This window comes from Marmota marmota, unplaced genomic scaffold, assembly GCF_001458135.2.
Source record: "Marmota marmota marmota unplaced genomic scaffold, marMar, whole genome shotgun sequence".
In the NCBI taxonomy this organism is placed as follows: domain Eukaryota; kingdom Metazoa; phylum Chordata; class Mammalia; order Rodentia; family Sciuridae; genus Marmota; species Marmota marmota.
Window position 1 is genome coordinate 16,498,489 of NW_026000037.1, and position 17,754 is coordinate 16,516,242.

General features: G+C 44.7%; 1 protein-coding gene across 27 annotated transcripts in view; it reads right to left on the reverse strand.

The window, feature by feature from the left end:
* Positions 1-17,754, reverse strand: part of Clasp1 (cytoplasmic linker associated protein 1) — a 259,501-nt gene that overhangs the window by 6,488 nt on the left and 235,259 nt on the right. For all 27 annotated transcript variants that reach the window (XM_048812118.1, XM_048812111.1, XM_048812104.1 and 24 more), the window contains 2 exons: positions 5,385-5,591; positions 3,899-4,015 (listed from right to left, as the gene is read on the reverse strand). In XM_048812118.1, the coding sequence (XP_048668075.1) occupies positions 3,899-4,015; positions 5,385-5,591 (324 nt within the window). The remainder of the gene's footprint in view (positions 1-3,898; positions 4,016-5,384; positions 5,592-17,754) is intronic.

Here is a 17,754-nt window from a genome sequence, read left to right on the forward strand (position 1 = left end):
CACCCCCACACACACCACACACACCACACACACCACACACACACACACACACACGATGAATGCAGCCAGGCACAGTGGTGCACACCTGTAACCCCAGTAACTTGGGAGGCTGAGGTGGAAGGATCACAAGTTTGAGACGAGACTCAGCAATTTAGTGGCCCTGAGGACTTAGTGAGACCCTGTTTAAAAAAAACATAAAAAAAGAGCTGAGGATGTGGCTCAGAGTTAAGTGACCCTGGGTTCAATCTCCAGATAGACAACATCGACTAAAAAGTTTAGTACAGCAAGAAGATAAAATAATCCTAAGCATTTACTATATAATAAGAGATCATCTAAATATATGAAGCAAAAATGGATACAACAGACAGTTCTACAGTAACAGTTGGGGACTTTGACATTTCACACTCTCAATATGGTTAGAATGATGAGACAAAAGACAAGGAAATAGAGGACTTGAACAACACAATAAACCAGATCTAACAGACCGAGCCCAAACTCTCCACCCAACAATGGCACACACATTCTCCTCAAGTGCATGTTTCCCAGCGTAGACCAAACGTTGGGCCACAAATTCTCAGCAGATTCTAAGAGATATCATAAAAAATATCTTCTCTAACCATAGTAAGATGAAGTCAGAAATAACAGAAGGAAAACTGAAGAACTTATAAATTTGTGGAAATCACTTTTAAAAGTCAGTGAGTCAGCTGAGTGTGGCGGGGCACACCTGCCACTGGGGAGCTGAGCTGGGAGATTGAAAATTAACTGCCAGGGCAACTTAGCAAGAGCCTGTCTCAAAATTAAAAAGGGCTGGGGATGTAGCTCAGTGGTGTAGAGTCCCCTTTAAGGCAAAACAAACAAAAAACCAAAAAAGCCCTACAAGGTTCATTCAAAAATATTTTGAGAGAAATGAAAATGAAAGAACACCCAGCATTCCAAGTTTCTGTCTAGGGGAGGGTAGAGCTGCGAGTGCCTGAATGAAGACGGCAAGCTTCAAATCAACAAGAGCTACATCCGATCCAGGAGAGGAAGATAATATAGGCAGAGCAGAGACGAAAGAGAACCGAAAAATAATAGGAAAAAAATAGATGAAACTAGAAGTTGGTTTTTTGAAAAGATCAACAAAGTTGACGGATTTTTAACTAGGTGGACTAAGGAAAAAAAAAAGATGCAGATTATAAAAATCAGAAGTGAATGTGGGTACGTTATAACTAATAATGGAAATAAGAAGGGTTATAGGAATATTATTAATAATTATACACCCCAAACTGGATAATCTAGATGAAATGGATGAATTTCTACAAACAACAAAAACAGAATCACAAAGAAACTCCGAACAGACCTGTAACTAGTAAGAAGTAGTCAAAAAAATCTCCAAAAAGTAAAAGCCTGAACCAGATGACTTCACTGGTGAATTCTTCCAAACATTTAGAAAAATAACACCAATCTTCCTCAAATTTTTCCAAAACACAGTAGGGGGAAAATGCTTCTAAATTCATTCTACAATGTCAGCACTGCCCTAATAACAAAACTACATCTCTAATGAACACTGATGAAAAATTCTCAACAAAGACTAGCAAATAGAATTCAGCAGCAAATTTAAAATATTATATACAAAGACCAAATGAGATATATTGATTTATTCCTGGAATGCAAAAATGGTTCAACTTATAAAAAATCATTGTAATATACGATATTAACAGAATAAAGAAAAAGATGTGACTATTTTTTTAGAAAATATTTATTTTTTTTAGTTGTAATTGGACACAATATCTTTATTTTATTTATTTTTATGTGGTGCTGAGGATCAAACCCAGGGCCTTGCACATGCTAGGTGAGCGCTCTACCACTGAGCCACAATCCCAGCCCCAAGATGTGACTATTTTAACTGGTGCAGAAAAACATCTGAAAAATATAATATACCTTCCATGATAAAAACACTCAAACTAGAAATAGAAAAAACCTTATCTTGACATATTAAGCCATATATAAAAAACTCACAACAAAAATTATACTCAATGGTGAAAGACTGAAAACTTTTCTAAGATCAGGAACAATGTAGGGACTCTTGTTCTTACCACTCCAACACAGTCCTAGATGTTGTAGCCACAGCAATTAGAAAATAAAATAAAAATAACAAAGTAAAGGCATCTAAGTGAGAAATGAAGTAAATCTTCTTTGTAGATGATATTACTTTTATGTAGAAAACCCTAATGATCACACACACATAATCTGTCAGAACTGTTAGAAATTAATTCAGCCGAGACGGTACAAAAATAACCAAGCAAAAATAATGTGCAGGTTGGGGTGATGGCTCAGTGGTTGAGCACTTGCCTAGCATGTGTGAGGCCCTGGGTTCCATCCTAGCACCATAAGAATAAATAAATAAAAATTCCCCTCCACTAACAATGAACAACCCAAAAAGAAAATTAAGAAAATGTTATGTATAATAGCATAAAAAAACCTGAAATATTTAGGAAATGACTTAACCAAGGAGGTAAAAGACTCACACAATTAAAACTATAATATGCTGCTGGGATAGTGGTGCACGCTTGTGATCTCAGCTAATGTGAAGCTTGAGGCACAAGGACCACAAGTTTGAGGTTAGCCTGGGAAACTTAGTGAGACCCTATCTCAAAATAAAAATAAATAAAGGCTGGGTATATATAGCTTGGAGAAAGTACATTCCCAGAATGTGTGAGGTCTTGGGTTCAATATCCAGTACCACAAAAACCAAACCAAACCAACAAAAAACTACAAAAGGGTGCTGAAAGAAATGAAAGATTATGCAAAGAAGTGGAAAAATATCCCAGGTTCATTGGACTAGAAGACATTTGATGTCAATATTACTCAATAAGATTGATTATGTGAATGATATATAGACTTAATGCAATATATCAAAATTCCAAAGAGATTTTTTTTTTGCTGAATTAGAAAAACCAATCCTAAGATTCATATAGAATGTCAAGAGATCCCAAATAGTCAAACGACCAATCTGGAGGACCCATACCTCTGGAATCAACTTAGTACAAAGTTACAGTGAACAAATCAGGGTGGAACTGGCATAGAGACATACAACAAGGAGATAGAATACAGAGCCCACAAGTGAACCTTCGCAGACAGTCAAACAATTTTTGACAAGGTGACAGGACTATTCAATGAGGAGAGGATAATATTTTTAACAAATGATGCTGGGAAAAGAGGTATCTGCATGTCAAAAGAATGAAGTTCAACTCTTCCCTAATACCAATATACAAACATTAACCCCAAGTGGATGGACCATTCAAAATGGAATAACCTGAGCGTCAGAGCTTCCTGAGTCTAAAACACTCTTAAAGGAGTGTAAGTGGCAGCAGAGTAAGAATCCAGGTCCTGGAGTCCGACCTCTGTGTGCCCTTGAGCAGGCCAGAGAGGACAATCATCCTTATCTCATAGGGATGTCATGAGGAACACAAGTGAAAACATGCCAAGAGTGTGGACCAGCTCCTGGGGCAATGGTGGGCACCAGGCAACGGCCACTACTACTGTCAATGCCCACAAAGGACTCCGCTCTGATTCAGCAATCTGTTAAGCACTTATGTAAATTTCCTTAGTGCTCCTGTGAGAAACCAAGCTGGTTTCTGAATAAAGTTGTCTTTCTCCTGTGAGTAAAATAAAAGTGAATTTATTTTGCAAAAGCAGGAGTTAAAATAGATGATGATGTATCATGTTAGCATTCTCTTAAAACTTCATTACATGGCTGGCCATTTTCATCTTAAAACATGCTTTTTGAGAAATAAGGCCCAGCTGAAATATACCCGATGAGAAGAAGCAGTCTGGAACCCAGTGCCACCACAGAGCAGGCTCACGTCAAGCTGGCAGGGCCCAGGTGTGGGTGTCAGCCAGGTAACACTGTACATACCTTGCTCCCCGTGAGCTGTGCGAGGTGAGGTTTCAGGTCTTCTCCGATTACGGAATAAATTGCCACTAAGCAAAACACGCTGGCCTTCCGCACACTGCTTTCCGTGTTGTCATAACCCTAGAAGCCAAGGGGGACACAAAAAGGAAATCAGATCAAAGGCTTGCTTCATAGTTAATGCCTCAGCAACACTTCCACCAACACCCTCATATTTCAACCCTGGACGTGTCAGTCACCATCAGGACCTACCTAAGACCTGCAACTGAATCCCGTGGGTTTTCACCTGAAAGGAGTTAAAATTGACTTGTGTTAAGAGTGACCTGGTGGGTGGGGTGCAGAGGCGAGAAGGGGTAAGTGCAATCTGTCTGCCACCACACAGAGCTGCTCTGTAATATGCCACCACTAAAAAGATGCCACGACAGAGATGAATTGAGAAAGCAAAATTAAGGGAAAAAATACTGGTTTCATTCACACTTCTCACAATGCTAAAGCAAATTCATGTGTGAAAATACTGTTAAAGAAACGAGAGGGCTGTGGCTGTGGCTCAGTGGTGGAGCGTTTGCCTCACATGTGTGAGGCACTGGGTTCCATGCTCAGCACCACATAAAAATAAATAAAATAAAGGCCTGCTGTCCATCTACAACTGCAAAAGAAACTAAAAAAAAGAAAGAAAGAAATGAGAACTACATCATTCACCATCATAGGTGAAAGCTGTCGGTCCTCCAGTGATTGCTAGAGTTGCCCATGCCCCTGTGTGACGCATGCTCAGTCTCCCTGTCTGACTTATCCCTGCACCAAACCCAAACGGGCCTATCTGCCGGTCTCCAAAGACCCCTGGTGACTTTTCCACTTTCATGCCTTTCCCTCTGGAATGATCTAGTCCCCAACTAAGTATCCAAATTCCCACCAAATGCTCAGTCAACAGCGGCATTTTTTAAATGGGAGGCTAGCTACTTAATAAATTCCTTTCTACCTTTACCCACAGAAATCCTCTCTCCCATCCCCACAAAATGGAAACCACTCCTCCACTGTGATGCAGCACACGACACTGTCACTTGTAGTAGCCATGTGGCTGCATCATGTCACATGACAGGCTGAAAGCCCCTGAGGTGGGACCACACATGTCTTCTGCCTGTCAGAGGATGCCTAGTTCACTGCCTCCCACCTAGAAGAAGTAAATGTTTGTTGGGCATATGAAAGCAAGGACCCTGTCTGAGTCACACTCCTTGCCTAGGGCTGGAGCCACAGGAGGTTTGCAACAAGGATCTGTTGAAGGAATGAAGAAAAATCAAAATATGTTTACCATAAACAGAAAAGTCCATTCTGTGAGCCACAGTTCTGGGCTGCCAGGTGCCTACCTTCCTGCTGCACCAGAAGCGGGCAGACTAGAAGACGCAGGTCCTAAAGAGAGGGTTTCCACCTGCGGTTTTCCTACCTGCAGGCCAGTGAAGGAGGGCAGCAAAGACCATGTGACCCGGGAGCAGCTCACCTGCAGCAGGCCCGGGATGATGTCGGCGAGGAGCTGCAGCAAGGACTCCTTGGCGATTCTCTCCACGACTTTGGTCTGCATCTTGATGGCGGCCAGGTTGATGGGGTAGTCGGCTGTCTGGATGATGGGGCAGAGCACTTTGATGCACTGCTCTGGGTGGATGGAACTGGCCAGTGTGGAGGCAGCCTCCTCAGCAGCTCGCACCACCTGAAACACCAGGTACCCAGGGTGAGCCTCATGTGCTCAAGAGGAGAAAGAACCCCACCGCTGTTTTAGTTCAGAGGCCAACGACAAGTGTCTCACTGAATGCCAGAGGGCGGCCTCAGTTTCTCTAACACTGTCAAGGTGAAGCAGAGTGGTACGGAGGGCAACTTTCAAGAGGGGCGTTTTGCTAAAAACCTCAGAACAGTGGTTTTCTAAGAACGTCCTCCATCTCCAGCAGTAGCAGCATCCCAGGACCCCGACTGGAGGCGGGTCCCGCAAGCTGTTATTAAAGCCCTTCAAAGGTTCTTTTTAAGACGGGGTCTCACGATGTTGCCTTGAATCCCTGGGCTCAAGTAATTCTCCTGTCTCCACCTCCCATGTAGCAAGGACTAGGGATGTACGCTGCCACGCCCAGCTTCCCTGGGTGATTCGTAAAACCAATGCTGCAGAATCTCTGCCCTAAATGATTAGAACTTAAAGATACAAATGCTTTCCCCAATGACTAGTGGGACCCCTCACAGTGGAGCCACCAAAGAGAAGCCTGAAGGAAATCAGAGTGCCTTTCACCTGCTTCCTCCAAGGGGCTGAACCACAAGGTAGCTTGGTGGGCTTGAGAGAAGCCTCTGGAAGTGTTCCTGGGAGGTTCCCAAGGAAAGCTGCTTTTCTAGGAATGATGCCCTCTCACCTTGTACTTTTAACAAAGAGCATGAAATGACCACCTCATGGTCAGAGGAGCAGCCTCTGACCTGTGGAGAGCCACAAGACACTTTGATAATAAAGGGAACTAAGTGCAAAACTCAGTAAAAGGAGGGGGAGCATGCAGAAGATGTGGTAGGAAGAAAGAAGCTGGTTTGTGCTTAGGGATCTGAGGAGCTCACCAGTCCCAAGCGCAAATACTGCACTTCCTCATCTGTAAAATGGGGGTATCAAATGAATGATGAGCGCTATTCAAGATAGTGCAGACACTAAGTAACTGATACTTCCTCCTATTAATAGCATGGAGTATTTAACGTATGCACATTATGGAAATGATATATGAGTAAAGTCACCAGGCAAAAAGCATGGATGCATTTTCTTATGAAGTGCAATGAAAACCTAATACTTTTCTTTTAGAGCCTGCCTTGGACTGGGGATCCCAGTCCATTCTCTGCATTGTATTCTGCTGCTCAAAATAACTCAGTTCCATCTTTATATAGCAGCAAGAGAGAGCTACCAACCAGCCCAGTGCTTCAGGCACAGGTGACCCCTGAAAACAGACGGACCACCTGGAAAGCTGGCTCTACTTGTGGGCAGAGCAAAGAAGCAGTGCACAGAGCACGGGGGCAACCCAAGCCGAAGGGCAGATAGGCCAGATCTGGATCGCACGCTATACATGATGTTTTAGTCACTCTGAGGTCCTGAGGTGTTGCCTGTCACCTGAGGGTCCTTTCTCCAGCAGGATCGATTTGGGACTCCCCAGCTGTGGCCCAGCCCTGCGCCCATCCCGATGGGGCACTGCTCTGAGAACAGGGCTCAGTTCAGGAGTGTGCCTCATTGGTCCTGGTGTCAGCTCTGCTCTGTGGACAGCAAAGGGCAGTCCTTCCAAATGACTGCATGTGCCTCATTAGAAGTTGATATATTCAAGCTGTGCAGGGGCGACGGGGGGTGGGGGGACACACTTGTAATCCCAGTGAATTGGGAAGCTGAGGCAGGAGGATAGTAAGTTTGAACCAGCATGGGCAATGCAGGGAGACCCTGCCTCAAAGTAAGAAATAAAAAAGACTGGGGATGTAGCTCAGTGGTAGGGAGCTCTTGGGTTCAATCCTCAGTACTGGACAAAACAAAACATCCCAAAATGACACATTCAGGACCAGCCAAGATGCTAAAGGTGGATTCTTCACTATGAAGCTCCATACGGGCTCTGGCCGCTCATGCCCAGTAGCTGGCACTTATCATCCTAGAAACCTGGGGAATGTGTGAAAGGCTATACACACTACCTTATGGCGCAGAGGCTACATGGACCTTTATTTTCTCTACACATTTTAGAATGCCTTCTTAGCAAGAAAACTGCATTCATTCATAAAAATGTTCCTGTGTCCTTTTCAGGACAGGAAAAGTGGCAGTCCTCCCAGCCCTGGTCCTACAGTGCTATGCTGGAGAAGCAAACAGACTCTTGGGCGTTTGCCTGGACTGACTCCAAGCCCTGTCGTGGCTGAGGCAGTACTATCACTATTGTAATCACTGTAACAATCACTACTGTCCCAGCCTACCGTCCAATGACCCGACTCCCCTCTGCTGAGCTTGAACTCTTGCTGTCCCTCAGATGTGGCGGACACATGCACTCCTGCCCCTCTGAGGGTGTCCTTGACCATCTGACTGACAACACTTTCCCCTCCCGTTTTTCCCAGTCCTTCAGCCTGTGATCCTCACATGGCACTAGAGGTGCGCTCTACTTTACATTCTTGGTGACATTTCCATAAATGTTTCTTTTTACCAAACAGACAGCATCTTCCACCTGTACCTCAGTGCACAGGGAGATCGATGTTGACAAGTTCAGTACATGTGATCAACTGAGCTTCATTCCCCTGCCTGCCTGAGGACATGTCCCTCTTCAAAGAAGCCCTACCTCCCTGAATTCTGATCTTCATGTTTCTTTCTTGTCAATGGCCTTTTGAACTTTTCTAGAAAGACTACATCCTTGCGGCACTTTCTACAGGTAGGAATCTTATGAGATGAGGTCATATCCTCACCCCTGGCCAATATCGGGGCACACAGTGCACACACATGTAGGAGCCCACACTGGGATTGCGTATCAATCCCTTCAGGAGTTAAAGTGGAGTCCTGGGCCAGCATGGTTTCACAGTAAATACCACGCACGCACATCTAAAAAGAAAGCCCAAGCCTGATACATGTCTGTAATCAGATAGATTCAGGAAGCTCAGGCAGGGAGACCACAAGTCTGAGGCTAGCCTAGGTCACTTAGTAAGACCCTCTCTTGAAAATAAAACTAAACCAAACAAATAAAAAATAAGAAGGATTGATGACACAATGGTAAAGCGCTTACCTTGTATGGGTAAGGCCCCGAGTTTCAACTTCTCTCAGCACCACAAAAAAATAAAAATAAAACAAAATAAAGGAGGACACTAGCCAGGTAAGGTAGCACACACCTGTAATCTTAGCTACTTGGGAGGCTGAGGCAAGTGGATCCAAGTTCAAGGGCAGCCTGGTCAATTAGTGAGGCCCTATTTCAAAATAAAATTTAAAAAGGGCAGTGGGTACAGCTCAGGGGTAGAGCACTTGCCTAGCATGTATGAAGCCCTGGGTTCGATTCCTAGTGCCCCACCTGTCTTCTAATTGTAGCTTTTCCCACACAGATGTTCCAAAGCCAAGTGCTTTTTGGCCCTGTCCATGTGCATGACCTTTCATTCGAGGAAGGCCTCCCCTTGGAACGGGATGAGCCCACGTTTGGCCCCTGCAGCGCAGCTCACAGGCCTCAGTCTAGGGCTTTGGTAAGCGCTTGCTTAGTCTGAGCTTCAGATGTAAGCTCTGAGAGTGGGATTAAAACGACTCACTCTCAGTTATCTGCTGAGGAGAGAGAAGGGCATAACTCCCTTGGTACATTCTAGCTACAGCACATACGGCAGCTATAAGCCAGGGCTGGTAGGAGAGCGCCACGAGCAGTGGAGTGTGGCAGCAGAGGTGCCACCCCAAGGCCGAGCACCACTCTGGGAGCTGTGGGGTATCGGAGAGCAGAGCTCCCTCCCCACGAGACTCCTCCAGAGGAGGAGTGAGGTACCTACTGAGAAGCTCCATCCTCTGATGCAATATTCACACTCAACATTCAACCTGAGGCCTGGGTCCTTTCCTGCCACTCCCTGCCCAGCCCCGTCTCGCTCACATCCTTCACCTGGCTGCCCACGTCTTCATTCAGAACTCATTTCCACAGAAGCCCGGGAAGCCCCATGTGCATATATTACTCTTGTAAACATCTTGCTGAAAACGCCTCTTTCACTGGATGAAAAGTTCCCTAAAGGCAAGGTCCCATCTTGGCCATCTCTAACTGAATTACCCCTCCTCAGTTGATGCAGGCCCCCAAGGCCGTTCTATGTCCACAGCACACCCGGGAGAGCCACATAGAGTGAAGCAGATGGTGAGTCACAAGAAGGACTGGCAGACAGCCCTTCTCCTCCCTACTGTGGGTCCACAAAAAGACAGAGCTCTGAAGATACTGGTTTCCACTGTAACAAATCACCATGTATCGCAGTATACTGGGCAGAAAGCTGAGGAACTTTTGGGCCTTTGTGTTTAAACTTGGTGGTGGTGGTGGGGGAAAGGGTCAGAAAGACACTGGATGATTTGGTTAGGAAACCTAAGTGAGAAAATATCGATGCACAGGAACTGAGTTTAAGGTCCTCCTAAGGAGGTGGGAACCAGCTCAATGAGCAAAAAAAATGTAGAGACAAAGGGTGATTTAAGTCCCTAAGCCACTTTAGCCTTGACAGAAGCAAGCTAACAGCCTCCTGGTATCCCTCAGGGATGCAATGAGGATTAACGAGACTGGGCAACAAATGGCCAGGTTCACAGGGAGAACTCAGCCATGAAGTTCCCCTTCTCTCCCTCCCTCCACCTCCCATGCTCTACTGCTGTTCAGGTTGCAGTGATTTACTGTCCAGTGAGTGCTGAAAGACAGACGGCCTCAGAACTGCTGAGCTGAAACCCAAACTCAGGAGAACTTTCTCATGAAACTGCAGGGATTCAGCGGTGCCAGTGGCACAAGCCTGAAAACGCAGGGACTTGGGAGACTGAGACGGGAGGATCGGAAGTTCAAGGCCAGCCTCAGCAACTTAGCAGGAGTATGACTCAAGTAATAAAAACGGGCTGGTCAGTTTGTAGAGTCTTGCCTACCATGCACAAGGCCCTGGGTTCAATCACCACCACCACCACCACCACCACCACTACCCACAATAAATAAATAAATGTGGGCTGGGGATGGAGCTCAGTGATAAAGTACCTCTGGGTTCTGTCCTCCCAATACTGCAAAACAAACAAAACAAAATAACCGCCCCCCCCAGGAACTGTACAGGGGCCCTACATGAAGCATTTCATCAAATGCATGGAACACAGAGGGTTTTCTGAAAATAAAATGCCAGAAGCTACACATTAAGCTGGGTAGTTTGAGGCCCTCTCCTTTACTGGGGTGAGAGGAAAGTTTCCCAGGACAGACACTGGCTTTGGCAAGGGAGGCTAGTGTTCTTGACTTTCTCCATATGCCAAGCCCCTGGCTTTGGCAGGCTGCCCAAATCAGGGTGAACTTTAGGTTTTGCCCTGTGTTCTATGTAACATAAGAAGCAAAGATTATAAATGTAAGCAAACACAGAGCAAAAGTAAACACAGGCAACAGAGAGAAAGGAAGATAACACCGTGGCCAGAAGAGGTGAGGATCTTTCTATAAGGACTGGCTATGAGTGTTAAGAGCAGGAGCAAGTAGACTTTGGGGTTATAATTTGTCTTGGAGTGGTCAGATTCTAGTTCAATTTTGCCACTGTCTGGTTAGAAAGTTAAGAATTCCTCCTTTTCAAAGTCAAAAAGATAACAGTGTCTAGCTAGAAAGAGTATACATTTTCACATTTAGCTTTTTAAGAAAATGAAATCATTACTCAGAATCTGATGAATGTTTGCTTAAAGATTGGGTTTCTTACTTTTAGAAGCACAGAAGTTCTTCACATGTGAAGTGCTTGTTTTAAGTTCACAAAGTTTGATTTGGCTCTATCTCAGACACATCAGGACAACGGGTTGAGTTCTTCTTTTTTTTTTCAAAAGGAAAAACATCCAAAAACAACAATGGCTGGAATTAAAGAACTTTCCCAGTAGGTACCTGGAGTTTATAGCTCCTGGATCACTTGGAAATTGGGGAAAAGGTTGGCGCCACCTTCTGGGAATGGCTGTAAAGAACTTATAAAAAGTATGATGCACACAAATTGCAGTACCCACCAGCATAGTGAGGGCAAAAGACCAAGCCCCAGACAGGCACTGAGGTAAACTGGGACTGTGGTGGAGGGAGCCCGGGATGAGCCCTCCTTTACGGGTGCTCAGCTCCCGAGGGTGGAGAGAAGAGAAGCTCCAGGCTCTGTTTGCAGACCTGAATTTGGGACTGTGCATCATCAATGATGGAGCTGATCCTGGGGTAAATTATTTCTTAATTTCCGGGGTTTTGGTTTTCCTTATCAGTAAAATGACAGGGAAATTCTGAATGAAGAATTTTAAAAATTATTTTGGATTACAAAATCTTATCATCCACCTCTATCTGATGAGTGTCTTTCCATGAAACACACACACACACACACACACACACATTCTGAGAATGAGGGCTTCAAAGACCCTAAGGAGACAGCATCAAATGAGATGACTTCTAATAAGACAGTCATCACAGCCTTGCCTGGGAAGGCAGATTCAGGACAGTGGTTTCTTTTCTTTCTTTTTCTTTTTGGTACCAGAGATTGAACCCAGGGGTTCTTAACCACTGAGCCATATCCCCAGCACCCCTCCCTTTTTAAATAGTTGTAGATGGACAGAATGCCTCTATTATATTTATTTTTATGCAGTGCTAAGGATTGAACTTAGTGCCTCACGCGTGCTAGGCAAGTGCTCTGCCACTGAGCCACAGCCTTAGCCCCCCAGTCCTCTTATTAGCCCCCCTTAGTTACTTAGGGCCTCTCTAAATTGCTGAGGCTGGCTTTGTGACCCTCCTGCCTCAGCCTCCTGAGCTGTTGGGATTACAGGTGTGTACCACCGCACGTGGCTGGGATAGCAGTCTCTACATTCAGATGTGTAAAGGCCCAGGTGGGAGACTAATGCTATTGTACTCCAAGGAGTAGAGTTGGGGCCAACAGGGGCAAATGATGGTTTGGAAGAAGGGCTGGGAGGACTGGAGGTGGGGTGGACCTCCCAGGAAGTGCTGAGCATCAGGCTCGGGGCACATTACATGGTTCCTGCTCTCCATCCCTAACACAGCATCTCTTTCAAAACCCTCATGGCTGTGTTCTCTAGCCTAACACCAACAATGGACCAGCTGCTCTAGCACAAATATGGACTCAAACCAGGCAATGACCCAAAGACATAAGTCGTATTTGTACTAGAAGTTTGAGTTTACTATTACTTCTTGTTTTTTTTTTTCAGCACTGGGACTGTTACCAGTGGTAGTCTACCACTGAGCCGCATCTCAAGTCCTTTTTAAAAAGTTTGAAATAGGTCTTGATAAATTGCTTAGGCTGGCCTTGCAATTCCTTCTGCCTAAGCCTCCCAAGTGCCTCTATGGCCAGCTACTTAATTAAATTTAAATAGCCTCTCAGGTATATTTGGAGAAATAGTTATATCTGCTTTGGGTAAAATGAAAAAAAACCTGACAAGTTTAACACAAAATCAGTCTACTTTTTTCAATAAAAGAGGGTTTAAAAAAAAAAAAAAAAAAAAAACCACTATCTTCAAGTTTCAATGGTGCCACCACTTTTTCTCACCTGGCTATCATGGGGACCCTTACGGACAGCACATGAAGGACCTTCCCCTCCTCGGTTAGCACCCAAGCACTCTAGACATCCAGTGCCTTGGTGACTTATCTGCAATTCCACAGCCTCAGAGATGGCAAGACCAGCAGGTAAGCCCGGGTCTTCCGACTCAACAGTCTAAAGTCCTGCAGGTCAGCAATGGCTCTTTCTGAAACCACAGATGCTATCAGATGGAGTCACACCTCATTCTTAGGAGGGTCACTTCACCACAGAGAACAAATTACTCCCTCAGCCCTGAACAACGGTCACCCCATTCAGAACCAGATGCTTTGCACTTCATCATAAGCCCGTAAGGTAGGCCAGGGATCCCCAGTTGACCTGGAGACCATGATGGTCTCAGAAAAATGGAGCCCTTCTGTAGCCCTGGTTCAGCAGAATTCAACCCAGGCGTGTCTTCCAAGTCCATGCTCCCCTGGCTGGGCTTTCTGGGCTCCCAGGTAAGAGTCTCCCCCTGCCTGCTCCTTCTGGGCTGACCTCAGATCCTAGTCTCCTTTGGGCATTCTTCCTTGACTGTTTTAGCCCACTCCAAACTCCAGCTGCTTCTCACTCTAAAGCACCCATTGATTGATTGCTATAATGAACTCAAAGACACCGTAAGCTCTTTAAGAACTACATCCCCGCCACCCCGCTCCATCTGTCCCTGCTGCAATCACAAAACATTGACCAGAGTTTGCTATCAGGGTCAGGCTGCTGGCTCGGCAATTTGGAATTGCTCAAAGAGACTATCTAGGCTTCTGGTTTTGTCTGTTAATTAAAAAGCAAGAAATTCCAAAGGAAATGGGGCTTCTGGTCAAATCCCAAGGTTGGACTCATGGAAAATGGGAGATTTAGAACTGATGAGGATTTAGGTTTGTTACTCAATAGCAACTTTTACTATCTGGAAGCTGGATGGGACATGGATAGCCATCTTAGTCCACTCCCTGGGCTGACAGATAAGGAGGAAGCAAGGTCTGGAGAGGTGCTGTGAATTCACCAGGTCCCCTCAGTATACTGTTCCCCAGAACCATGGACACATGGGAATTGCCCTGTGGGCTTCTGCGGGCCATTCCTCTGCACAGGGGTGTGGATTGGGAGGTTAGCTGGGAATTGTAATAGGCTTCTGCAAAACACCAGCTCAATAACATGGCTTCTCTGGCCTACTTGCATTTCTATGGCCAAAAGCATTGCAGAAAGCACAACAGGCTGGTTGAGGGAAGGCAGACAGCTAGTCCTAGGAAATTCTCTTATTTTAAAACTAACTTTGATCTGATTTCACTTTTAATTCCTTAAGGTCATAAAAGATAAAATTTAAATGGAAATGATTTAGAAATAAAATATCACAGGCATAATAGTTATTTTATGTTTATTTAAGAATCCAACTTCCCCCAAACAAGCCAAACCACCTAAAGCTGAATTCTAATGTCTTAAACACTAAGATTTTTATGTGTGGTTAGAAATATTTGGTGGTCCAATACAGTGACATGAAATGCTACTATTTTCCTCTCCATTTTAATTAATTTATTAATTTTCCCCTGTGTACTGGGGATTGATCTCAGTGGTGCTCTATCACTGAGTTATACCCTGAGCCCTTTTATTTTGAGACATGGTCTCACTAAATTGTCCAGGCTGGCCTTGAACTTGGAATCCTCCTGTCTCTGCCTCCTGAGTAGCTGAGACCACCAGTGTGCCAAAGCACTTGACTAAGTTTCCACTTTTAAGTGGGCAAATATAACTGATTATTCACTGAAGTGGCCAACTCCAGAAAACGCTAACTCTAAAAATGGAAAATCCTCAGGGATGTTAGAACGTCTTCAAGAAGTACAGTTGGCACTTCTCTCTAGTTCAAATAGAACATTTACTGACAACTTTAACCTGTGGGTTCTATAAAGACACATGTCTGGGAGCAATGATCATCTTTGCATTTTGAAATGATTTATAATTCATAATTGACACATCCATGTTTTCCCAAGAGATAGGTGCTTTGCAAATGGATAGCAAGGTCTGTGAACAGTTTTATGTAGCAATAGTTATGCAGCATAATCCCAGTGACTTGGGAGGCTGAGGCAGGAGGATCACAAGTTCAAGATCAGCCTCAGTAACTCAGTGAAACTTAAATACTTGGTGAGACCCTGCCTCAAAAATAAATAAGCTGGGAGCGGTGGTGCATGCCTGTAATCTCAACAGCTTGGGAGGCTGAGACAGGAGGATCATGAGTTCAAAGCCAGCCTCAGCAAAAGCGAGGTGCTAAGCAACTCAGTGAGACTCTGTCTCTAAATAAATAGATTGATTGACAGGGCTGGAATGTAGCTCAGTGTAAAGTGCCTCTGGGTTTAAAAAAAAAAAATCTGTGAAGCAGATGATAGCTTTAAAAGCTTATTTCATGAGGGGAGGGGGGATAGTAGAGGATAGGAAAGGTAGCAGAATACAACAGTTACTAATAGGGCATTATGTAAACATGTGGATGTGTAACCGATGTGATTCTGCAATCTGTATTTGGGGTAAAATTGGGAGTTCATAACCAACTTGAATCTAATGTATGAAATATGATATGTCAAGAGCTTTGTAATGTTTTGAACAACCAATAAAAAAAAAAAAACTTATTTCATGCTGGGAGTATAGCTCAGTGGTAGAGTGCCCGCCTGGCATGGAGAAGTCCTGGTTCTAACCCCAGAACTGCCAGAAAAAAGAAAAAAGTGTATTTCCCTTTATATCTTTTTTCTCTCAACAGTCCTGCTCATACAGGGTCATAAACAAGGTGGCCAGCAGCAGGTGCTGGACTAGATTCACATCTCACAATGTCCCAGCCATCTCTTCCTCATGACATCTCTTCTTCCTCACCCAAAGAGAGATTCTGTACCTGACTCAAAAACAGATTACAAATTCTAAAAGGACAAGAGTTTAAGTTAATGGAGTTATCATGGAAAGCAGAAAATGGGCTCCAGGTTTTAAAAGGTTTCTACCAAGCCTCAGCCCTTTAAGGTGTTAACTGAATGCCAACGCCACTGTAAACTGCAGACTCTTCATTACTGGCACACCAGAACTCAACAGCAACATCATTTACTAAAAATTAAAAAAAAAAAGTTAGATAATGGAAGAGATTCACTTATTAAATAGGGACTATGAAAAGATTATGTCTGGGCTGGGGTTATGGCTCAGCGGTAGAGCACTCGCCTTGCACGTGCGGAACCTGGGTTCGATCCTCAGCACCACATAAAAATAAATAAGTGAAATAAGGGTATTTTGTCCAACTAAAACTAAAAAATAAATATTAAAAAAAAGATTATGTCTAAGCTGACAAACAACTCCTTTTAAAATAAAATGTCTAAATTTGTATCCAAATTCTCCAACCCTCAGGCTCAGGACAGGAGATCCACATTAGCTTCAGCTGGGCAGCTCTGAGGGAGATTTAGTGCCTCTTATATTTTCAGTGTGTTAGAGAAATGTTTTCCCTCACAATTACTTTGATTTTATTTACTTATTTCGTGGTGCTGGGGATTGAACCCAGGGCCTCACACATGCCAAGCTACTGCTTTACTATGGAGCTGCCCCTGAGCCCTCTTTAAGAAAGGATCTTGCTAAATTGCCCATGCTGGTCTCCAACTTCAGATCCTCCTGCCTCAGCCTCCTGAGGAGCTGGAATTAGCCAGAAATAGGGGCATGTGCCACCTCTCCTGGAACACAGTTTCTTTTAAAAGAACCTCAGAAAACAGACTGTTGCTTACAGGATGAAAAAACAAGCCACCTTGTCATTAGCCTCACCTTATCCATCCTGTGCAACAGCTTTTATGACAGGTTTCAGATTCTAGAAAAGGTGTTTCTAGAAGTTGCCCTGCACTACTGCGGTTCCACAGCCAGAGCTAACATACAGCGGCATGGTGACTAGCATAGCCTGCAAGAGCGGACACCAGTGCCAGTGTCTCTCAGAGCAGTCCTCTGCGAACCAGCCACTCAGGGTTTGTTTTGTTTTTTTGGTACTGGAGATTGAACTCAGGGGCACTCGACCACTGAGCCACATCCCCAGCCCTGTTTTGTATTTTATTTAGAGACAGGGTCTCACTGAGTTGCTTAGTGTCTCACTGTTGCTGAGATTGGCTTTGAACTCGCGATCCTCCTGCCTCAGCCTCCTGAGCCGCTGGGATTACAGGTATGCGTCACGTCTCAGGGTTGTTTTGTTTCTATTTTTGTGTGTGTGATACAGGGCCTCACACATTCAAGGAAGCGCTCTACTACTAGTGAGCCACCTCCCCAGCCCTCATGTTCTTATTCCCTGCTGAAGTCTGCGTTTCATCTGAAAATATAAAACGAGAAAAAGACCTAAAACCCAAATACACAGGTGCCCAAGTAGCTTCTGGCAGTGTGACAGATTGCAGCTTCAAGAGGGAATGGCAAGGGCACAGAGTCAAGGTGAGTTTGAAAGTATGCAAAGCAGGGGAGTCTGCCAACATGGGAGCTCCACTCAGAACAGTCTCCTCCACCGGCTGTTTCAGGTCAACGATGACAGCAGTGTGTGTGGGGGTGGGGTGGGGGGGCTCGGGTTTCAAGAATTCCACCTTCACACAGAGTTGCTGCATTTATTTGAGGCAGGAGATTTCCTGCTTTTCCTTTGGTCAATATAAGGGCGTTGCATCCAGAAGAGCTTTCTCTTC